Genomic DNA, 24,759 nt, shown 5'->3' with positions numbered 1-24,759 from the left:
GCCCCCAGCGGCGGGAAGCACCGCCCGCCCGGTCCCGCCCGCTCCCGCCCCGGCGCCGCGCCCGCCGTCGTCCCTTGCGCGGCCGATCCGGGCCCTGCGCCTGACGCCGCGGCCGCGCCCAATCGGCGGCGGCGCCGGGCCCGGGCCCTCCCCCCGGCGGCTCCCCACAGGGCCGGGCCGGGCCGGGAGCGGCGGCGGCACGGCGCTGACTCAGCTCCGGCGGCCGCCGCCGCAAGATGAACATCATGGACTTCAACGTGAAGAAGCTGGCGGCCGACGCGGGCACCTTCCTGAGCCGCGCCGTGCAGGTAGGGCCGCCCCGCGGGGTGGGGTGGGGCGGAGGGGGCACCGCCGTGACTGGGCTCCGTGAGGCCGCCGCGGGGCGTTGGCCCGGCCCGGGGGAGGCGGGGGCAGCCCGGTGCTCCTGCGGCTCCGCCCGGGGAAGCGGGGCTCCGACGGGACGCGCCGAGGCTGCTGTCTGCCGGGGGTGGGCTGGTTCGGGGCTCGTTGGGCAGCCTATTGTTTCTGAATCGGTTTTCCCCTTTCTTCGCGCTGAGGGCACTGTAATTGGCTTTTGTTCCTTCGCCGTTGTCTTGAGCCGTAATCCTCTTTCTTTACATAATCAAACCTGACCAGATTTCCTGTGGGGAGGTGGAGGTCCGAGCAGAGCGTAGTAATTCGCTGTGGTTTCTTGTGATTTTTCCGTGGGTCACGGTCAGGTTTGGCACGGGATTAAAGCGGTTATCTGGTGTGATCAGGCTGATGTATTGGCCTAAATCTCCGTGTTCAAGCAGAACCAGCAATCAGCAGCAGAGCTCTGAAAATACAACCTCATCAGAAAACATTGTTGCTCCGATTGCAATGAACTCCAAGTAGTAGTTGTGGCTTTCCTTTGTGATGGAGGTCTTTCCATGCCCCCCCTTCCCCGGCTTCTGTCAGGGCTGCGTGCTTCCCAGCCTGTCTTCCTTTCCAGCCTCCACCCCTTCAGCTTTTCTTGCTGGCCAAGGGAAAAAGGGACGTGAAGTTCACCCCTCATTGTAAGAGCCTGTGGCGGGACCTTGCGATTTTTGTCACCTTCTCCTAAAGTGGGAAGTGTAATGAAGCCCCTGAGGGGGAGGAGCGAATCCTTCACACATTATTGCAGTCCGAGTGGCTAATGCTGTGTGTGCTACTGCTGCTCCTCCCATTTTGTTTCTTTATTTGTGTTACTGGCTATGGGAGGCCTACAGACGAGACTGAGAGGCAATCTGTTTGTGGATTCGTTTTTTTGTTTGGGCATCATTGGATAATATGGTGTAATCTGACAGTAGTTCCTTTGATATTAGAAACAAACAAATGAAACAGTTCAGCGGCATAAAATGATGTGTAAGAAAACCACTTAACTTCCATTTCAACTTACTTCAGCCATCTTACAAGACAGTGAACACCTTGTTAGAGGTTTCACAGGCTTTTCTGTTCCAAGGGGATTGGGACTCTTACTAACAAGCACCTGATGCTTATGTTCCAGAGATTATTCCATATTCAGACTGCTATATTCATTTCTATATTCATAATCTATGGCAAAGTTGAGCCTACCAGCTGTCTGCATCCCAAAACTGTGCTTTCTTCTGTCAAGTAGAAAATGCTTTGAATGACTTGTTCTCAGTGAATCTTGCAGCAGTTCCAATTTGTGGAGCAAAGCAGAAAACAAGCGTAGTATTAGAGGTAAAATAAATAATGCCACAGAGTGTAGTAGTAGGAATGTGTCCTTCCTCTTGCCAGGCCCTGTAATTGACAAGCTGCATGTATAACAGATGGGAATGAGCTGGGCTTTTCCTCTTTAGTAGTAGGAACACTTTTATTGTCCGTGACTTCTACCTGAAGTTAGAGGCTGTCTTGATGTAACTTCTCCTTCTAGAAATTTTGCAGTGCAAACTCAAAATGTCGATGGGGCCACAGTAACCCAGTTGTTTGCAGAACAGTACACTTTCCTTCTGTGTAAGCTGGTCACGTTCAGGCAACCTGTGTGCATATTTGGAATTTATTAGCGATAGCTTGGTAGGTGTCTTGCTGATGTGACTTGTTACAGAAGGCTGTTCTGGAATCCATACCGTCAAACTACTATTTTCTATATGCTCTGTATTGCTTTTTTTTTTTTTTCCTTTAAGTGGGTACAGGAAGTCTAACATAGAGTACGCAGCCCTTACACTGCAAAGTAGAGTTCTGGAAATATTAAGTGAAAAGGCCATTTTGTAAACAAATACGATTCTTTGTAATTAGTCAAATTCAAAGCCATTTATATTGTATTCTAATGAATCTGTTAAAAGTTTTTTGAGAACTACTTACAGTGCCTGACCTTGTTTTAAGGAGCCTTTTAAACAATAGCAGTAGTAGGTCCATACCTAAATTCTATTCCCTCCCTATACTGCAGCTGAACTGTCTCACCAAGGCAGCTTACTTTTATGTACAACCCTAAATGCTGCAGCATGCCTCTAGACTTTAGATGTGCACGCTATCAAAGCTGGTTTTGTTCTACGTGAAATGGAAATTAAAACCAACTTGGACACTGCAGTTTTATTTGTATTATGTTCTTGTGTTTTACTGTGAGTTTAAATATTCCACCTAAGAGCTTGCTAAGAATCAGGTTTGACAGTTGGAGTGCTTCTAGTACTGCTTTCTTAACTGCAAAGACTGTTAAGGATTTAATCCTAAACCAGGTTCTTCTGAGAATGCCTGCCTTTGAACAGGCTGTCAAGTGATGAGATCATCATCATCATGCGGAACCACCGATCCGAGGAAAGTCAGGCCAAGCCCTTGGTTCCGGTTTTGTTTTGTTCCCTGACATGAAACGTGTCTTCCTTCTCTCCCAGGGAACTGGGACTGAAGTACAAACTGGTTGTGGAGTAATAAGACTCGGCATGAATTTAATATCAACTGAAATGAATCGTCTACAGTATTTATTTAGCTAAATGAAGTTGCATTGGATTTCACTAAAAATACAGCTTGAAAGAGAACTCAGGAGGTCAATTTACTGTTTCTGTTAAGCTTAACAGGATCAGTTTTATCTAAACAGTTCCTGAAGCATTTGTCTGTCCTATTCTAAAATGCCCCCTCCCTCCCCCCCGACCAGTGTATATTCCACAACTTCCCAGGTCAGTCTTATTTTAACGTTCAGTCCTTGCCTTGAAAGCTTTCTCTGATGTCTGATTTAAATCACCATACTGAATTTTGAACCCACTGCTTCTTGCCCTGTTTGCTCTAGACAGGATAACACTCTAAATACAGTAAAGGTATCTGCAGTGAGAATCTGTTACGTCTTCAGCTTTCCCCATGGGAGAAGGGACAAGCTTGATTACAAAACTCACAAGGCTGAAGTAATCTTGTAGTTGCCTCTGTTACCTCTGGGCTCTCTTGGCTCGTGTTTTCATGAGCACTGTGCAAAGTTGGACAAAATGCTTCAAGTGAGAACTCTTGGTAGCAAGAAGAGGTAGAGCAGAAGATTTCTTCATGATGTTGTAGATTACCCTCCTCATCTCAGTGTGAGTAAAAAGCCCTTCCCTTTTTTTTTTTGCTGATAATAATGGTGGATCGTTGAAGTTAACTTTCAAATCTATCCTTAGATTTTCAGTGATGTCTGAATAACTTGATGTGCAAGCAATGAGAGTGAATAGTTACTGTCTTAAAACTTGCACTGGGAAACTATTTCTATGAATTAACTGTTTTCAATCTGTTTGACTAACCATAGTTCACAGAAGAAAAGCTTGGTCAAGCAGAGAAGACTGAACTGGATGCTCACCTGGAGAACCTCCTCAGCAAAGCAGAATGCACTAAGCTGTGGACAGAGAAAATAATGAAACAAACAGAAGTGTTATTGCAGCCAAATCCAAGTAAGGAGTCCTTTTTTTTTTTTTGTTTGCAACTTTTGAATTCATAGCCTTGCCAGTGTAAATGTTTACTGGCATAGGTATTGCCTAAATTATGACTAACTTCAGCAGTTTTGAAGGCTGTAGTTACAGAGGGGCACACTTTGAAGAGCCACTGGGAATCAGAGGTGCTGTACCAATTGCTTTCTTCCTGTTCTTCTATAACCTTTCAAATGTAAAAAGCTTTAAACTATAGCATTGGTTCCCTACTCTAGTAGTGGATCTAGTGGATTTTTGTTTTGCTTTGTTTCCTTTTTAAATGAATTTCTGACTCCAGATCCAGAAATATTAGGTGTCTGTAAGAACTCTGAAGTTTTTCATGCAGATGCAGTGGCTCAAGGAATTTCATTGCTCTATTTCATAATATTAAACTTCCTGTACAATACAAATCATTTTGAAGCAGGCAAGAAGAACTGAAATGTTTGTCTCTAACAATTCCTTTACTAAATACTTATTTTTTCTAGATGCTGAGTCTTTAACACTTCCCCAGCTTTGTAGTTTTCTATGCATGGTACTTTTGGTTTGTATTTAAGGAGAAGTGTTTAAGTTAGAGTGAAGACTTCTGACCCAACTTTTTAAAACCCGATTATAGGAGGGGAAAAAAAAGTATAGCTTTTCACTTTCACGGAAGACTCTAAGAAACACTTGAAGCAAGCATGACAAATGTGGAATATAGATAGTCTCCAAAAACAGTATCTTTAACTTCACATTTGCTTAATGTTGAGTTTGAACATCTAGGTTTAGAAATTCTGCTTTCTTTTTCCTTTTTATTTTTTTTCTTTTCTACTTGTGAGTTGTGTTTTGAGTGATAGTAAGTGTTTGAAATACACATTTTTTTTAGATGCCAGGATAGAAGAATTTGTCTATGAGAAACTGGACCGGAAAGCACCAAGTCGTATGAATAATCCAGAGTTACTAGGCCAGTATATGATCGATGCTGGTAATGAATTTGGCCCAGGAACAGCGTATGGTAAGTGAAAGCAACAAATGAAGGGGAGAGGGGGGGAAAATGCACAGATCTCTTCTTTTCTGAACAATGTAAAATTATATTTCTCATCTTCCTCTAGGAAGTTACCTTGTGTGTTACAAAAGTATTTATTGTCTGAGAACTTAGTGAGTGCATCTTCTAACTCAGTCTTGAGGGTTTGTTGAAACATTCTGATGAGAACTGTATTCTTGATGTACTAACTTGAGCTTCCTTACGTAACTTACAACAAAATTTCAAAGTATTGTTCAGTTAATGTACAAAAGCTACATGCATGAAGTTGGAGCTGATCATGGGGGTAAGAAGCATTTTCTAGTAGCTAAGCAGGTGTTTTCCTTGCTATCAAGTACTCTTGTTTAATTACTTTTAAATGTGGTACAAGGGAAGGAAGTTGTTAGATTAATATACAGATTACAATATCCAATCCTAACATAGGTGTGCACAATGGCGTTGCCATATCTAATGCAGCTTCTACAATGCTGTATTTATTTGTACTGAAATCTGGCCTTGCCCTGTGATTGGTATTAATATAAAACAAGAAGAATTAGCATTATTAGGTGATTCTAATGTATTTTGAAAGTACCTACTATGGTGTTGGATTGTCTTTCAAACTGTTGGCTTTCATTCTTGTTCCCATAGTAACTTGTTTTGATAACCACCTGCCTGAATTGCTACGAAACTATCATATTTTCTCACTTGCAGGAAATGCACTCATTAAATGTGGAGAAACACAAAAGCGAATTGGAACAGCAGACAGAGAACTAATTCAGACTTCTGCTATAAACTTTCTTACTCCCCTAAAAAACTTCATTGAAGGAGACTACAAAACTATTACTGTAAGTTGAAGCGTGTGTTCTTCAGCATTTCAAAATGATTGGAAGTGTAAATCTCTGAAGTAGTAGATAACTGTGCACTATTGGTTTCCTCAAACTAATTTAGAAAAGGTCAGATAAAATTGTGCCCTTGTTGTATTCTCCTTCCTTTTGACCAATCAAAATTCTGAAGTCTTGCTTTTTGTAACTATTGTACTTCTCAAGGTATGTACCTTTAATATAAACTGTGTGAGAATAGTTAGGACCTAATTCTGCTTCTTTGTTCAACTGGAGAACCCTTTTTGTATGTGATGTTGTGGGGGGGGGAGGGATCCAAATAGACAGGATTTTGCTTTTGAATCTACTTTATCTCATGAACTAACCTAACTTGCTTTCAGAAAGAACGTAAACTATTACAAAATAAAAGACTGGATTTGGATGCAGCTAAAACCAGATTGAAGAAGGCAAAAGTTGCAGAAGCTCGAGCCGCAGTAAGTAGTATTTTAAACATGTCCATAACTTTCACACTTGTTATAAATAAGTCTGACTTCTTGGTTAGGTTTCCAGTACTAGCTTCTTGCCATCACTTTTTTTTCTAGGTGAGATAATTTATTAGGAATGCGTCACAAGGAAATTAAAGTGAATTGCTGATCAAGATGTTAGTCTTCTATTTTAAGGTGTTCCATTCAGTTGAATTTACTTGATCCAAGTAAATATTCTACCCTTGTTCACTACTAGATGAGCCTATAGTGCCAAAAATAACTTGCTACAATCTGCCAGACAGTTGTAAGTATAAATCATGTAGGGTCTTGAGGAAATCTGATGAAACACGTATGTTATGTAATAAAATCAAAATAAATACCTGGATTTAGGTTTTATTTATTTGAATCTTTGCAAGTGTTGAAGCATACATACAATCCCAATTTATATACCCATCTAGACTTAACATCACTATATCAAAATTTTGTAGTTTCTTGCTTCACGTCACTAAACAAGACAGGACTCTTAAACTTCTATCTCTTAACCATTCTTATTGCCTCAACTAAAAAGCTACTTAAGATATCTATAAATTCAGTATTTTAAGTACCGCGGACTAGATAATCAAATGTATGCAATTTCAGCAGCATGTGCTTGAAGTGTTTTCAGAATTATCTGTTGACTGAAATTGCAACAGTTGGTGAAAGAAACGATGGATACTGAAGTGACTGCTACCACCCCACAACCCTCTGCCTTGGGAGTTAGGGCATTTAGTGCAGTAGGTTTCACGCGCTCAGATTCTGAAGAAATATAGATAGTTTAAATGGAAGAATGTGCATGGTGTGCAGCATGAAGAGGCAGAAATGGGATTCTCAGACTTTGCTGGTGTTTCTGAATAGATCACTGTCCTAAAGATCTCAGAAGCGTCATTGGTGTGACTGAGCTTCATCGATGAAGCACCTCACATCTTTGGGGTGGTGATCATTTCTTAAAAAAAAAAAAAAAAAAAAAAACAAACAAAAAAACCACAAGCAAACAAAAAACCCCACATCTGCCTTATGGTTCTGCCTTTGTCAATCCTCCATGTCATGCTCCATGTCATGCATGCTATCCCTGTGTATTTAAACTATTGATAGGTTTTTAGATCCATGTACACATTTTTCCTTGTGTTATGTTAATTTTATGCAAAAAGTTAATTTTCTGCTTGTCAAGCTTTCTGTAATTTGTAAGATCACTAATGGAGTACAGAACAGGTTATTAGTCATCTCGCAGTGGAATTTGGAAGCACTGAATAGAGTAGCAACGGATAATAAACTATTCCTTTACTTGGATTTGTTCAAAGTTAATTTCCCTGTTCCCCAATACCCCCCTCAAGAAAAAAAAAAAAAGTTTTGCTTATTATCATGGTAGCAAGTATATGCTGTACTTCTTAAGTAGAAATACCGTGAGGAAATTGTTCCTGCTGAGTTCATTAGTTCCATCACCAGTGTAATCATCCAGAGCTGCGTGCTTGGACAAAACTATTGACAGTTGCTGCTGCTGCTACTTGACCAGTCTTAAATATTCTTATAGCAAGTAATTCAGTTTTACTCACAAGTAATTTTGTGGTGGTAGAGCATGAAACTCGAGGCTTCTTACATCACTACCTTGCCTATACTTCAACTTTAATTACATTTTAACAGCAGTATGCCTGTCTGAGAAGTATTGGATTTTAGAGTTCCCAGAGAAGTGAAAAAATTGCATCTCTACTTTTATCCTCTGCAATATAGAAAGGGAGGCTAACATGGATATAGGTGTGATGAAATGGTTTGCCTTCTGCTGGCTCACTTCTTTTTGAAGGAAGATGTCTGACAAATATCGCTGAACCTGATAGGCTAGCAAAATGTATTGAATCAAATGTTTGTTTCACTACTTTATTTGTCAGGATGGAATAAAGTCATAAATTAGGATCTACTTTTAAATATTTTTCCTGTTGTAAATGTATTTGAAGTTCTTTTACCATGCTTATTGTACAACTGAAGTAGCTTAGATCAGTATTTAGAAGAGCTAAATAAAACTGTTTGAATTTCAATATTCAGTTCATAATCTTGCTTAGCTTAAACTTGCAGCGTTTGGTGCCAATACTCTGTTCACCTGCTATATTCACTGTTGTAACTTGCTTTTGTCTTTTATCTATGTACTTAAGCAACTAAACACCTCTCAGCCTGAAGAGAATAACATTATGGTAAATGTCTCTTACGTGCTCAACTTGCTGCATGTAAAATGGCTGAAGGTTTGTTGGCCTCCTGTGTTCATTCATTTTCTGTCAAATGGTTCCTCTTGCTATCCTGCTAATTTGGCTTTGTTTCAGACATTTTCCATTCCAAACAGGGTCTGTAGCTAACTTATATATAAGTATGCTAAATACACTTCTGGTGTGGAGCATTAGATGTTTTCATCAGAAATATTTCTGATCTGAAAATATGCAATACTGTGTTCGCATTCATATGAATTTATTAGTGTAAATTTAAGCTGCAAAGGAATTATTTTTTTTATCCCTTGTGAAATTAGTTTTACCCATTGAAGGGAAAGGAATTATTTTATTTTCATGTTTTCATAGGGGTAGGAATAAGTGATGTGAAACAGCCAGGAATATGCAGAAACTATTCATTTTCTTCAAGCTGTCTTTTACAAATAGTTGGAACTGGCTAATGTCACACATGTGAAGGGCTTAACTTAAGTATGGTTTTAGCACCATAATTGTATTGTGAAAGTGGGGGAGGAGGGTGTTAATAATGTACAGCAGTTTGTCCTGACATAGTTTGGGTCTGGGATCTGCACAGCATAGTGGGTCTCATTGCAGTAAGTGTTACAGATTTCTCAGTTGTGATCAGGTAAAGGAGCACCTAAGTTTGTTTGTTTCAACTTGCTTCTGCAGCTTTTATGGACGTTCCTTCCTACCAAAGTCCTGATTGTGTCATCTTCTTAGAACTGGAGAAATACGGAGGTTAAAGGACAGCTGCATTGCAAGAGGGGATTGGGATAGCAAGCTGAAGTAATTAAGTTCTAGAGTAAATTCCTTGCAGTTCTATGACTGCTGTGCTACATGCTCCTACTTGAATTCTCTATTGGAGAGTATTTTATTAAGCTTAGTTTCAATGAAAATTCTTGTGAAATAAGAAACTGGTAATGGAATTAGCAAGAGAAATCATTAATTTGTCTGTTTCAGTCTTTATCTAATGTGGTGTTAAACTGAGAATAGCTTTCCATAGTTTCCAGTATTCTAACATATCAAGATAACCTAACTTCATCCATATAGTATCTTAGTTTTATTCATATCACTTGCTAATCTTAAATCTTAAACTGTAATAATGTTACAAGTATATATTTAAAGCAGTCAAGTTCTACATGTCATGTATTTTTCAGTGTATGAACTTATTTATGAATTTATTGCAGAGATTAAGTGCTATCTATACTTAATTTAGCTTCATTGTATATGAAGGGCTTTAGGCAATTAGCTTTTTCATAGAGCCTCTCAAATTCCTGTGAAGTTCTGAGGACAGAAAAATAATTAAAAGACAGCATAGAGTTGCATCCTCTAATAAAGTACCACCAATCTCTAAGTTTGTATGTTTTTATTTTTCCCCACACTTTTAATGCTGACTAGATATGGGCTGAGGAAGTGACAAAAGTAAGTAAACAATTTAGAAATGGCAGAATTCTGAAACAATAACTTGTGCTGGCATAATGTAATAAAGGATATTGCATGTTGTTGATTTTGGTCTAATGCTGTTGCATTGCATCAGAATACTCTGGTTCCCTCTAGGGCCTTCCAAATTCCAATGGCGATACAAAGTCTGTAGCGTGTCTTATAGTAAGCTGTTTCTGGCTAACTATTGCTTAGTACCATATGACTGTCATGTGACAAGACAGACTAGAAAAAGAACTACAGGACTTGTCTCTCAAAAGTTACTGGCAAGGTGTCCTGTTAACAATGAACCCTTTAAGCTTTTTTTTGAAAATTTTCAGAAAGGTAAAGGTATAGTAATCTAACCTGTCCTGAAAAACACTGACCATCAGCTTTTAGTCAGAACATAAAGCAGTATACAAAACACTGGAGTGCTTGCCAGAAATGTCAATAAAACCATGTGATGATGATTTTTTTTGTTAGAGCCCTTCTCCATACTGTCACAAGAGAATGCAGTGCTTAGCTTAAGCAACTGAAATTAGGAAGTAGGTACATCTGAAAAATAACTGGGCTGAAGGGTGGTTCTTCAGCTCCTCTATAAGGGAGACCAAAAGCTTTAAATCATGTCATGAATTACGTACATTCCTTTTTTTTTCTTAACCATACAGAACGCAGATACTATTCAGAACAAACCATACCCCACGCATTACACTGAAGAAACCTGGACAGGTTCCTAAAGGCAGTTGGTCGGTTATTCTCATGGATGTTTCGTCCTCTTACAGCTTCCTATTCTCATGTGTTTACTTACCTGGCAGGAAGAAAGAAAATGTTAGCAACTTCTGGCTTCAGAGAACTGGGAGACTAGCCTTTTAATCTCCAAATAGTTTATGTATTATTTTATTGTTTTTGTAGAGGAAATGAAGATATTAGTTATACAGAAGGGAATGCTTTTCTTCCCCTCTTGGCTATCAGAATTGCTGTTCTCCACTGCTTGTTCTTTCATTTCTCTCGGGGACTTCCAAATGGATTTCACTGATATCAATACAAAGATTTAATAGGAAAATTCCAAGCGAAGTTTCTTGCCTCAACAAACTTTGAAAATGTAATTAGTTTGTAACTTGATACATATGATCTCTCAGTTTTAAGTAGGAAACACACAGTACCATATAGCTGCTTTCTCACTGTGCTTGATTAATGTGTAAGCCTTCACAGCTGCAGTGACTTAGATGAAAAATGTTTCTTGAGTAACTGCGTTATTCTTCTGTGCTTATTTCTGAGATTAAGATCCTTCCACATGGCTTTCCATATTGATTAGCATTAATGCCATGCGAGAGCAAAATGTTTGCAACCACATAAAAACCTCAGGAAACTGAAAAAAATAGTTTCACTAAAATATATTTCCCTACTCCATAGTGTTAAGAAGAGTAACTGCTCTATCTTGGATTTAATGCAGATTTCCCCCTTGGGTTTGTTTTTGGGGAATAACAGAAGGAACTAAATGCATGTAAGCATTGAGGCAGGGTAGTAAAGATTCCAGGACTGAGGACATTGTGTCTTGGAACAGTAAGTCTTAAATATTACAACATAGATTTCTGTGTATTTGTGTCTTTTGAGTAGTGTTCTTTTTTTCCAAAATACTCTGAAATAATTCGGTTCATGCTAGATTAAGTCCTTTAAAACTGCTATGATTGTTAGATCCAGTTAAAAATCCTTGATAGGTAACAAGGAAAAAACAAATTGGAATTCTTTAAGTATCAAAATTGAATCCAATCATTTTAATAGAAACTCTAGTTAGGATTAGAACATTTGATATAGTCCAGATACATTTTTTTAAGACACCTCAATTCCAAACTCCAGAAATAGTTTTCGTAGCTTGGTGGTTAGTATGCAACATTAATATATGAAATATCCTGTTAATCCTGACACAGATTTACGTCTGGCTGATTGTCATGTGGTTGTCTGGCAAAAATAAGGTCAGGTTTACCCTAAATTATCTGAGTAGAGCCCTGTTAACTTGAAATATGGAAAAAAATCGCCTTGTCCTTGGCTGCCACTGCTGTGCCAGCAGAACCTGTGGTTCAGACACTGTTGTGCTGATGAATACTTGGTTTGTTATTGGGAGAAGTGGGGTAATACTGCTGGCAGAAAAAATGCCCTCCTTTTGCATAAGTTGGATCTATGTGGTAGGTATCGGATGTTAAAGGTGTTTGTCATGTAGATAGAGCCTCGATGGTTCTGAACCTAGAAAACATTTATTTTTGTGTAGTGAAAATCTGTAAAGAAAAAGCACAGGATTCAAACACCTAAACATGTGACTAAATGCATTTGTATGAGTAGCTCTGAATAAAATTGGACTGTTGTGGTTGGAAAGTTTAATAGAATGCATTGTGCAAATACCTAATATGCATACTTGTTTTTAGTCTGAACAGGAAGTACGAATTACTCAGAGTGAATTTGACCGTCAAGCAGAGATTACCAGACTTCTGCTGGAAGGAATCAGCAGCACACATGTAAGTACACAAAAGGGGGGGGGGGAGGGGGGAAACAGTTAAAATCCAGGCACTTCCTTTTAAAACAACAAAAATCTACACTAAACTACTTGGGAACAGTGGGCTACTAGGTTTCACTTTACTGCCTTAAAAAGTATCCCACAGCTGCTTTTTTTTGTATTATACTTTAGTATCCACTGAATTTATTTTTAATTTTCCATTTACCTTGAACTCAGGTGTTTTCATTTTTATCCTTTCAATTTAGCTTTCCATTCATCAGATTAGATGAATATTGAAACCACGAAAACATGCTAAAATATTCTGTTGTGGAAGCAATATTAGGTAAATGGCATGATGGTTGGACAGAACCTATTTTTTTGTGCTTGATTACACTGATTTATGACGTGTTATTGTAGCTACCTGCTAAATACAGGCACAGTGCCTATGTGGCATAAATCCTGTGTCCCAGTGTTGGCCTTACCAACGTGATGAGTAGACTCATCTTTCTAATGCAATCTGGAGTTTTTGCAGGCTAAAAACTTGAATTCCTTGCTGTGTTACAGGCACATCATCTTCGTTGTCTGAATGATTTTGTTGAAGCTCAGATGACCTACTATGCACAATGTTACCAATATATGTTGGATCTCCAGAAACAACTTGGAAGGTAGTAACACTGTGAAAACTTCAGAAAAAAAAACTTATTTTCTAAGTGCTTATCAATAGTAGGAAAACTTGCACTGATACAACAATAGTGAACACATGGGTTGTGCTGGACTAAGAGAAAATATCTCTTCTAGTGTAATTAATCTGTGATTCATAGAATCATAGAATGGTTTGCATAGGAAGGGACCTTAAAGATTCTCTGATTCTGACCCCCCTGCCGTGGGCAGGGACACCTTCCACTTGCTTACCCTAATTACCCCAGTATAACTACTTCTCTAAGTCTACACATTGGACTAATGCCTCTTGAAGGTTATTTTATTGAGATTTTATATTTATTATTGTTGAGAAAGGTGAGCCCATGGTAACATTATTTAATGGCAGAAAAAAAAATCTTGTTATTAATTGTAATCATTCAGTTATCTTATCCTTTGTGCTACAGAACCGCTGTACGATGTAGGAAAAGTTGTTGCACTGCCCATAAATTCATGTTGCCTCTTAATTTGTAACTAGCCACTAACTGATTTGAAATGAAACTACGTTCTCCACTGTTGAGTTGCCAGCATATCTGTGATCAGTAATCCAAAACACCTGCAATGGAATGGGCAAGCTTATCTACTTTTAATGTTTTGTGGATTTGGCGTTTTTTAAAGTAAGAGAAGAAACTGCCTAATGTTAATCTGTGTTCATAATTCTTTCTTTGTGGTTGGTGGTGATGTAGAGAGATATACATGCTTGCTTTTTATACAGTTTCTCCATTCAAATTCTTCTTTACCAGCCAGTCTGTCTTAGGGCTATTCCAAACCATATTATTTAGGTGAGCATATGCACTGAAGGGTTGTCTGTACTTAAAAGTTTACTGTAGTGGCTGTTTTAAATAACTGCGTCTATAAAGTATCTTTGCTTTTGTTTTTCGTGAAGAGGAAGTAAAAACAAAAGTGTTTTTAATTCTTGTCCTTTTCCTGACTTGCTGCTTCCTGTGGTATTTTATGTCCTTTCCTCAGTTTGTTTAAATAGATAGTTTAAAGACTTTTCCAAAAAATCTTTAATCTGTTTTTTTAAAGAAGCTAGATCTTTAAAGCTACATTGCATTGAAAGAAGTATGCAAGCTTAAGATTTGGTAGCACCTGAATGCGAGTTGTAGAACTGAAGTTTGAGAATAAACATTCACTGAAATAAGGACAAGTGCCTCTTATACTTCACCTACCCTTCAATATATTTACACAAATATTTTGAGAAGTTGTTTTTAAAATTTGTACTCTTATCCTAGTTTACTTGCCAAACAGAAAGCTTTAAGCATAATAGGTTTAACCTAAAGAACATATTTGTCATTAAAATCTTGCTGTAGGATGTATAGCATATTTAGAACAGCTGTCCTTGTTTAAAATGTATGTAAACTGCTACAAGGTATAAAAATAGTATATTTGAAGAAAATACTGCCATTAGGAAAACAGAAGGATATATCTTTATGTTGCTATGATCTTGTCATAATTTTATCAAAAATACTAATTGCTAGAAGACCAAAAGCTTAGAAGCTTTTAAAAATCCCAAGTTCCTTAATCAGCCCAATTAAGTTTATCTGCTTATGTGGATTAAAACAGACAGGTTCTCAAGTTGCACTCCTTGCTTTGGAAGTTCCTCATTTTGTAGGTACGTGGTGGGCAGTATTTATGGTAGCTATTGGATGAAGTAGGTGAACAGGGTATGTGAAGTGTTCTTCTCATGTTACACACAGACAGATATAGCCACCAAATAAATAGCCTAGGCAGCTCAGTTAGGTTTCGGTTGTATTTGCAAGCACTCTGTCAGTTAAAAAGGGATATAAAGTGCTGGGTTACGTGTGCTCTTTTCACACATCTCAGAACAACACTGTGCCATATCCTCATATGAAAGGCAAGAGCTGTGAGGGACTATTTTGGTTTTGAAATCTTTAGTGAACCAAAGGTGTGCCAGCTCTAAGTGGGATAGTTTGTTACTTGAAACAAAAACTTGGTTCCCAGAGTAGATGCATATTAAATGTTTTTATCTGGCACAGAATCTAGGGCATAAACCCTAACCCAGTTCACAGTGAGACTAGTCAAGTTCCAGGGCTGACCACTGATTTTGCAGATGTACTCTCCAGCGTCAGCTGTGGGCAAGGTGAGAAGAAAACTTTCACTCAGTTCTCTTTATATAAGTAGACATAGTTTTATGGATGTTTCTCTTCAGTGCAGCACCAGCTACTTATCCCTCTACTGCATTCTTCTACTGAGTGGCTGCTTAAAGAATCAAATCTCCCAGGTTAAAGCAGTATCTTTTTTTTTGTTGTTCCCCGTATTTAACTAAACAAATCTATTTCAAATATTCTAGTACTCTAGCTGTTTTTTTTTCTTTCTGACAACTGCTTTTGCTCTGAATTTTCTCAGCTTCCCTGACAGCCAAGCCTAAGTTTTGGCAGCATTTAGTCTTCCATCTTACCCTTTACTATTCACAAGCTGTGAAACTCCTACTACTCAAGTGCTTAAAAAAAAATTTAAATCCCAGACAATCTCTGTACAGCTGAAGATTTACTGTAATGTGCCTACATAGAGCTTTGCAAAAAGTGAGACTTAATGCTTTACTGATTGGCAGGGTGGTTAGAAAGTCTTAGTTTTCTTCTCCACTAGCTGTACAAACCAGTGACCTTTCAAACTGAGCGGAATGATCTACAAGTAATTACTGTGCTAACAGAGAACAGGTTTAGCAGTATATTCAACAGTTGTTTAATGACACTCATAAGCAGCTGATTGTCCCTTTAAATTTTGAATGCCAGCTATGATAGTAATAAATACGTCACAGGGCACATCTGAGTTATCACTATGAAAATGTTGCGGTGTTGATTTTTCTCCCTCTGTTCTGCTGATTTGATTTGCTTACACAAAAAAAAAGTGTGGGGGGGTAACGTGTCCATATGCTGGATTGTAAAGAAAAAGCATCTATGCAGAAGGACTGATGAACAAAGCTGTGTGGAATTGATCGACCAGTTGATGCATAGACTGGTCAGAAGAGGAGTGGAAGGAAATAGAGCTACAGGTCCACATCATCCTGACTTGGACTAATTCTCCCTGCTGACCCTCACCTTTTTCTCTGTGTCAGCTCTGCCATTTTTCAAAACCTTCACTGGCCTGCTCTGAAGGTATAATCAGATGAGCACTGGAACAAAGTAAGGCAGCAAGGAATGACTGCATCAACTACTAAATGAGTTTTGTCTGCCATGGAACTGCATCACTGGATGCAGGGCAAAGTGACAAAAGACAGTAACCCAATCTCACAGCTCATCATTCATAACCATGCTGTTCTGTCCCCTTTATCCCCCACCCCAAAATATGTGGCTCTCTTGCTCTCCTTTCTGCTCCTTCCACTTTTTAGACATGTTGTTCTGTCCTTTCTGTTGTGTCACCTCTGTGTTGCAACACTTTTTTGCAATTCAGTTTATATATGTATATATATATATACGTATGTATGTTTACTGGCTTATTTTTCAGGCAGGTTAGTGAGTTGAATTGACTTCATGGAAGTGTCTGGCAAGCAGTACAGCTGGCAAAGAACAAGCAGTAATCTGATCTAGAAAGGAGGGTCTTGAGTTGATTTAAGTTCATCTTTAGTGTTAAAAATATTTTTGTTTTACAACGTGCAGCTAGCTGGATCAACAAACTGATTTAGATAACAAAAATAGCTGTGACTTTTTTTCTGCTTTCAGAGGAGGGCTGTGTTTTTAACCTATATTATTTCCCTGATCTGGTTCACTAACACAAACCTTTGTGTAGCCATATAACTGAGGAATTAGCAGGAGGGGGTGAAGGTTACTCTTACTGGCAGAGCTGCCAAAATAAATGTTTATTAAAATGAAGTGTGAATTAAGTCTGACCAATAGTACCTGCCTGTATTTTTTTTAAGTGGCAATTTTCATTTTTTTTTTACGGTGACAATATTTATTTTAAAGTATGTTGGCTTGGTTTATTCTATGCATTATGAACAAATCTTTATTTAGGTTTGTACAAATATCAGTGCTATCCAATTGCTGCTGTCTATTGCTGTCTATTCTGTAACTGATGAAGGCAAGAATACTCATTTAGGTGTGAAGGCATGTAGAACTGATTCACCCAGAAGTCTTTTTGTTTTGTTTTCCCCAACAGCTTTCCGTCTACTTTTCTCTCTAACAATAATCAGTCTTCCTCGACTCCTGTGCAAAGCATTTCTACTCCCTCAGTTTTGGCCTCAGCTTCTGCTTCATTGCCTTCAGTAAGCAATTCAATAGTTACTTCAGGCATCAGTGAACTGAAGTCATCAAGTGGCAGCAGGAAAGCTAGAGTTCTCTATGATTATGATGCTGCAAACAGCAGTGAATTATCACTACTTGCAGATGAGGTGAGTTTTCTAAGTACCTTGGTCATTTAAGAGTAAACTCAGAATGCTTGTGACTATCTATTTAAGATGTGCTACGTGAAGACATCTGTGTAGTTGATTTTCTTTTTAATTAAACTTCAGTAGTACTCTGAGAAGCTAGTGTCCTGTACCTGTATACCCTAATATTCTATAGTGAGTTAACATTTGTTATGCCTGCTCAGCTTGCAAGAAGAATTTTCTAGACAATCAAGGTTCAGCTATGCAGTCTTCCTTTTAACATACCTCTAGCACTGTTATCAATATAATTAGTCTTTCAAACATGAAATGTTGCATTTTGAGAAGAATATGGAAGTAAAACCACTTCTGGTTTTGGTGGCAGTGGTAGTGCTGTGCTTACTCCTCTTCTAATTGAATTCTTAATAGTTGAAAGTCAGAAAGCCTATACAAAGCAGGCAGAGATATAAAATAAAGTCACCTAGTTATGTGACTGTAGCTGAGTGGTGAAGAATAACATCCACAAAATATGAGTTTTTTAATGCATGCATTACTTATATATTTTTATTTGACTTTTATCTTATGTAGACGGTGACTTAGATGGAAGCTGTGGCCTCAGATTTTCTGTTAAGGTGTAGCCCATCAACACCACCTGTCTTTCTGTCTTGTACTTGAAGATTCAGGGAACTTGCTTCTAGGTTGCCTGTTGATGACAGTATACAAGATACATAGATTAAAAAAACTAATAAAAGAGAAACAGTAATTAATAAAAAAAAAATTCAGAAAAGAGGTGAAATATTTTAACTATGCTACCGTATTTACTTCTTTTCCTTGAACCAATGAAATAATTTTTATGAGCACTAGATTTTGGTCTGTGGATACTCAAATGTTCAGTTTAACTTGGTTAATCCTGTTTCTAAGACCTTGTAAATCACATGAAGATAGACTATTTTTTTTTTTTCCAGACAATTATAAGATTTTAATGATGTGTTTCTATTTTTTAGGTGATAACAGTGTATAGTATCCCGGGCATGGATTCAGACTGGCTGATGGGTGAAAGGGGAAATCAGAAAGGCAAAGTGCCTATTACTTATTTAGAACTGCTAAACTAAATGGCTGGCCTGAATAAAGACTGTCAATTATGGTGACACCATATTTATATACAATTAATGTTATGTAAGCAGGTTTAAGTGTCTTCCATGTTTCTTTCTTGAGGGACAAATACCAGCCATTACAAACTGGCTTTTCTGCCAGCATGGTTGCATGGTAAATACTCTATTCAAACTTAATGTGTTTAAAGCTTTTACTTCATGTGCCAAGAACGTTTCCTACAGATTTGTTTCTACTGAAGTTTTCACTAATACCAGCTTCTACTTTTGAGTAACCTAGATTGAAAGCAGAAGGTACTGTTTTCTACTGAATTTTTTCATTAATGGCAAAGCTTTTCTTCACATAAAATAAACTTATTGTGAACTGATGCAGGTGTAATGCACGTTATTTGAATAATCAAAAACAAACACAAAACGTAAACCTTAAATAAATCCATATGGGTTTGTTCCCAATACGTGTGGAGTACAAATGTACTGAGGCATGTATCCACTGAACAACTTGTGCATTTAATCACTGCTGAAAAATGAAAACAGATGTCCTCTCTCTGTTGATAACGTAATATGTTGAGGTTTTAAGCTGCACATAGGTAGATTGACACAAGTTAGTGACACACATTCTGACATTTTAATCTTGCTTTGTATTCGTACCCTTTAATCACTTTCCAGAAAAGAGGCTAATTCACTGATGAGTAGCTATCAAGATTCTTTCAACTGCAAATCTGCCTTTATGTTAAATCAAGCACAGCATTTTTGCTAACCAAATATATACTCTCATTTAAGTAGTTCTGTAGATGAACACTTATTCAGATTATAGTTTTTAATAAAAATATAAAAGTCTATATTCACACTTCTTATGCTACAGTTTATTGTCATGTCCTAATTGGATTGAAGTAGTGTTATGCTTCTGCTTTGCAAGAGGACCTCCTTTAAGTGTGCGGGAAGTAAAAATGCCCCTTACTGTTTCATAAATAGTTTTTTCAGGCTGTAAAATGTTAAAAGGATAGATTGAGGGCAATCTTTTTTTTCTGAAGTAGCAGTAGATTTAGTTCATTGAATTGGACTGCCTGCATGTGGAGAATAACTTACTTCCCAGTGGAAGGGAATTCCTTCCGTTGCAGGAAGATGTAACATTTGTGGAAGTCAACTTTAACTCTCAGCAGACACTGGTACCAGGTGCTTAGCTAAATGCTTCTGAACAGCAACTTTAAAATTGTCAGTGTAAGCAAGTATTGATGAAACTTTCAGCAATACAAATCACTTCAGTGGGATGAAATCTGTTGGTTTTTTTTAGGTCATGTGTTGGTTTAATTAAAAGGTATTTTCTATTTTGAATTATACTTCCAGAAGTAGTCTCCTTCAGTTTTAAAGTGCAGAGGTTGCATTAAAGCACAAAGCAGGGCAAGAACCAAGAAAATCCGAGGTTTATTTGGTCTGTTAAATGTGAAGATTAGAGGAGTTAACAGTAATAATTCCTGATAAATTATAATTCACTATGAATAATTCATGATTCATTAAATAAGGTGAATAAGATGATGTAGTTCTAGAGTTTACAAGGAAAAAACAACAATAACAACAAAAAAACAAAAATTGACCATGATGAACCATTTTCTAGTCTTCTATAGCTCTATGCTAACTGCCATCAAATATGTTTAAATTCAAATCCGTATTCATTTCACTTGATTTATAGAATCTTCAGGAATACATATGTCACCTACTTCAAAAATATAATGAATTGACTCTGCTAAGTTAGACCATTTGTTTCCTAACTTCCTATTTAAATGCAATAACATGTTACAGAGCAGTGTTTTGTAAAGTATTGTCGTGTTTTAGGGAAATACAAGTAATGAAGCTATGTGAAGGCAACATTTGGCAGTAAAACTACTTATTGTTATGTATCAGTAGCTTAATCTATGTTTGAGAGAAATTGCAAGAGACCCTTTAGCTTACTTAAACTGCAAATCCGTATCCTCAATTCCCCTGATTCTCTTTAAACCAAAAGTACTTTTCTTCTAAGTAAAGAAAGGTGCTATTGTTGTCTTATCTCATCGTGAGGTTCGGTTGTACTGTTGAGAAAGGAAGCTGGCAAAAGTGCATATATGCAGCTTAAATGCATCTGTGAGGAATATGGCTTTTCCTATATTACATCTGGCCCATCCAGTCTCCTCTTAAATGCTTTCTACTAAGCAGCTTCGTTAAAGTTCATTCTGTGAATTTGACAAATGTTTTCTGTCCTTTCTAAATAATTGTACTGATGAGAGTGGAGCATCCACGGAAGCACTTTTAACACCAATTGTCATTTTGGCATCCCACTGCAATGCTTTTTACTGCTGTCTCAGTCAGTCATGACATAGAATAAGCATCGGAAGTATGATATATCTGGCTGCTTTTGCCAGAAAAGCATGGTCATGATTGCTTGGTTCCAGCAACTAGTTTCTGCCATCAGCAGTCTGTCCATCTGGCTTTTAAATTTGGCAACAGTGCAGACATTTGAGAGTATATGCTGACTTCAACAAATACTGGTAATTACACAATACTTTTAAATACAAAGTACCATGCAAGGTACCCTGGCTGAATCCCGTGGGGATATGGGTTGCTTCATAATGGTTCTGCTCTTTCTTCAGAGGTCATTATATTTTTAAATATTAAGATGTCCCTATTAAAGCCTAAGATTTAATATGAGAAGAAGTCTCCTTTGTATAGAAATTTTGTAGCATAATACCAGTAATCACTGCAAGAAAGGTGTAAAGACAATACATTGAACAGAACCAAATTAGTGGTATATTTTAGGGTAGTGGTACCCACGTTTGGGTTTCTAGAAATCTGTCAGATCGCAGTATCTGGTTTGTCTTTGAATTATTTTCCTGATTTTTCTTTATGTTTGGTGGTACTAAATATGGAAATGCCTTGAATTTAAAATATTTGTCTGTCTTTCTTAGTTTACTCCCAGCTCTGATTCTTGGTATGAAAGCGACCAACAAGGCTTTCAGAAAACTCCCCCCAAAAGAAACTCAAATATGTGGAAGTAAATAAGCAGCTCAAGAAAGCAGAAATTGCTAATTCCTAAAGATTGCAGTATTGGAAGAAAGCTTGAGCACATCTGTAGTGGATTATTTTTTTTATATTTTTACAGAGCAGTGAAGAACAAGGGGGCACGTGCACCATTCTGCAAGATAAGTGAATTTCCTACCCATAGTGTACAGTACAGTTCTAGCATAGGGTATACTCTCCTACATGCACACACATCTCTAGGTCAAACCTAGAGGAAAACTGTATTTAGGGCTCATTTTGCTGTACTTTAAAGGACTTCTGTCAGCTTTGGTGTAGACTGAACTGGTCTAGTAGCTGACTTGTAGTCTAACTGTGGTAGGTCTGAACTGTGCTCATGCATGTAGCATCATAGCCAGGGATTTATACATGATAACATGAACACAAATTGGGCATGACTGGTCTTGCCTGTATTTTGGACGGTAAAGATGGGGGGGGGACTTTAGATTTTACAAGGAGCTGGCATGGGCTTTTTGAATGATAGAACATACCGAGAATATATTACAATTCAGAAAATATAAAAACAAATGCAATACTTGTTAGGACTCGTGCTGGCTGTATCTTTACTGTGGAACCACATTGTCTGGGTTTTCCAAATCAAAACTATTAATCATTGTGAAGCCTTTTAGTACTGCTGTCCACATAATAGCATCAGACAATTAGAATAGCAGAACTCGCTTCATCCTATCTTGAAAGCTAGGAGGGCTTAAAAACTGATGCTGGGAAATAGATCTTGGGCTGGGGTTTAAGCCAGGTACTGCAATACCATGGGATTGTTTGGGAGCAGCAACAAACTGTTTTGTCCTTTGTTTTTCACTTTAAAAAACCAAGAATTTGCCATTTCAGTGTTGTACACAGAAAAGCACTCATGACTGCCCACAAATATGAAAGGCTTATGAAACAAATGTTCTGTTCCATTTAAAAGACATCATATTACTTCTCTGAGTCAAATTTCTGGCAGGAGTCCCATTAGTAATTTTTGTTACTTCCAGGTGGAAGCACAAAATACTTTATCATAAAGCGAAACAGAGTTTCAGTTACCCCTAAAATGGAGACCGAAACTGTCAGTGGAAGGTGCTGAAACCTTGGGAAACTCTGCAGTACAGCCTGGTACTTTTTAATCCTTCTTTCGGAATTCCTGGATTGTTTCTACCTAGCCATGCAACTTCAACTTAGAACAAAAGGATTTAATGTCTGATCAGTAATTGATGATACTATGTTTTGTGGCTTCTCTTATCCCAGCTCAACCAAATGTTTTACCTGGTCAGGTGGTCATCTGGTCTCAAAGAAATACTTCTGGGAAAAGGCCCAATCCTGGAATCTTGTGCAACAAAAACTCCCGTGGGAGCTAGTAGATGACGTTCCTCCCTGTATGAGGTGATGGAAAGTTAGTCATTGTCGTTCTGGTTCTATGGTTACAAGTGCTGTCTAAATAAGGACTGCAGAATTAGGCTTCCTTATTTTCCATGGACTACCAAGTGTATATATTTATTTAGTGTCAAGCCTTGGGAGACTGGAGTTGAACCCCCATATCCCAGACCTACTTGAAACCTTTTTAGTTTTTTGCTCCATTTCATTCACCTAGAGAATTTATGAAGTGCAGAAAATGCTTGCTAAACTTGGCTTACAGCCCAATCCTGACCTATTTCCTTTTTAAGTAGAATTCCTTATTGGGTATGTTCCAGTATAATGGGCTGCAACCCATTTAATTAGACAACTATTAATGGAAGTACAAGGCAGTACATTGCAAGCTTGTTAGTTTCACTTAGCTGTGCGGATTTGTGTTTGGTGAAAATGCAAAGACATCCGTCAAGTTGACAGACACAACCTCAGTCATCTTCTATGCTAGTGCCCTTACCTTTGTTCAGTGACATGGAGCATTCAGTGTGGCATCTGGCAGTAAGAAACCCCTCCAAACAAATTGGGTAGCTTGATGAATTCTGGATCTTAGCTGAGGGAATGGCAAGAAAATGTACCATGAATGCAAACACTAAATTGCTGTGTGAATGTAATGCCTCTTATAAATAGCTTCCTGCCACAAGTGAATGATAGCAAACATATTAGCATGGGGTGCTTGCAACCAGTTAATAATCTCAATGCTAAGAAATTTCCTCCTCGTGACAATATGGAATTGTTTTATAAATTTTTAAAAAATGTGAAATAGGTGTTTGACGTGAACAATTAAGGCAAGCTATTCAGAATTGCAAAATGAATTAAAGCTTTAAAATGTCTCTACACATTTATAGGCAGAAGCAGAAGTACTAGAATTGGAATAATGAGCTAGGAAATTGCTTATGTGAAAGGAGAAACATTTGACAACTGCCTTTCCAGAAAAAAAAGTCTTCCAGTTTTATTTCTTTGACTTAAATTGACTTTAAGTCTTGATACTCGATGCTGGCATACATCAGAAATCCCACAAATAGGGTTTTTTATGTAAGTTTTTGAAGTGTTGAAATCTTCTTTTTGGAGATTTTAGGGAGTTATATTTTATTCACATTTGGAAAAGGAAAACCCCAGTGCCACTGACACTTCATTTCACATTTGCCACATTATCTTTTACACCTTCTCCAGTGGAAATATCATTGGTATCTGCACTAAGAATACTGAGCATCCAGGAGAGTTTCTAGATTTCTAACCCAGTTCCTTTTGCAGAGAAACTCTTCATGATTTTCAGTCTAATGCCTCCATATCATTGGTCACAAACTTCCTTTACAAAGGTGAGCGACATTGCGTTTGTTTACCTGAGAGGAACTGCAGCACGGAAACATACATGGGGGATGATTCATCCAGATTGCGTTAATGGTGTGGTCATTGAGCCTACTGTTTCTTAATGGCTTGTGCCTTATTCTTGTAAAAGTTGGCTCAGAATTGAGATTTCAAGGGCTGTGCTCATATTTAGTATGAATAGCAAAAGGGGAAAAAATACTTCAGGGTGAGGAAGTGCAAAACTAACACCAACGTCTCCTTTCAAGACAGTGAGTGAGAAAGAGCTCAAACTTTCATTTTGCTCTGTTGCTTTGGTTCTTGGACAGCCTTTTAAAATAAACCTGCTCAGGAACAGTTGTGAGGAGGTCTGGCAGCCATCTGAGGAACACAGAAGTAGACAGGGTCCAAGATGGGTCACAGCAGGCATATTTGCCCTGTGCTGAACTGCTGGTGTCAACCTAATAGGCTTGGTGTGGTGTGTGTGTGTTCCCCTGTTAATTTAATCATACAAAGTTTTTTAACCTTTTTAGATCTGCAGATATTAAGAT

At 38.0% G+C, this 24,759-nt stretch overlaps 1 protein-coding gene across 5 annotated transcripts; it reads left to right on the top strand.

The window, feature by feature from the left end:
• Nucleotides 1–51: 51 nt before the first annotated feature.
• SH3GLB1 (SH3 domain containing GRB2 like, endophilin B1) lies at nt 52–18,828 on the top strand. Of its 5 annotated transcripts, none has more exons than XM_083847208.1 (11): nt 54–308; nt 3,725–3,866; nt 4,744–4,872; nt 5,590–5,723; nt 6,098–6,190; nt 8,362–8,400; nt 9,823–9,846; nt 12,264–12,353; nt 12,896–12,996; nt 17,147–17,378; nt 18,356–18,828. In XM_083847208.1, the coding sequence occupies exons 1-11, from the start codon at nt 237–239 to the stop codon at nt 18,461–18,463; spliced, it is 1,164 nt and encodes a 387-aa protein (XP_083703334.1). In that variant the 5' UTR covers nt 54–236; the 3' UTR covers nt 18,464–18,828. The 5 variants fall into 5 exon arrangements, with proteins under 5 accessions (XP_083703337.1, XP_083703334.1, XP_083703333.1 ...); XM_083847207.1 differs by having other exon boundaries at nt 8,362–8,448; XM_083847210.1 differs by lacking the exon at nt 8,362–8,400.
• Nucleotides 18,829–24,759: the final 5,931 nt, after the last annotated feature.

This window comes from Anser anser (genome assembly GCF_964211835.1).
Source record: "Anser anser genome assembly, chromosome: 8".
NCBI classification, from domain to species: Eukaryota; Metazoa; Chordata; class Aves; order Anseriformes; family Anatidae; genus Anser; species Anser anser.
Note: the sequence above shows the minus strand (reverse complement) of the source record. Positions and strands in the feature narration are given on the sequence as shown.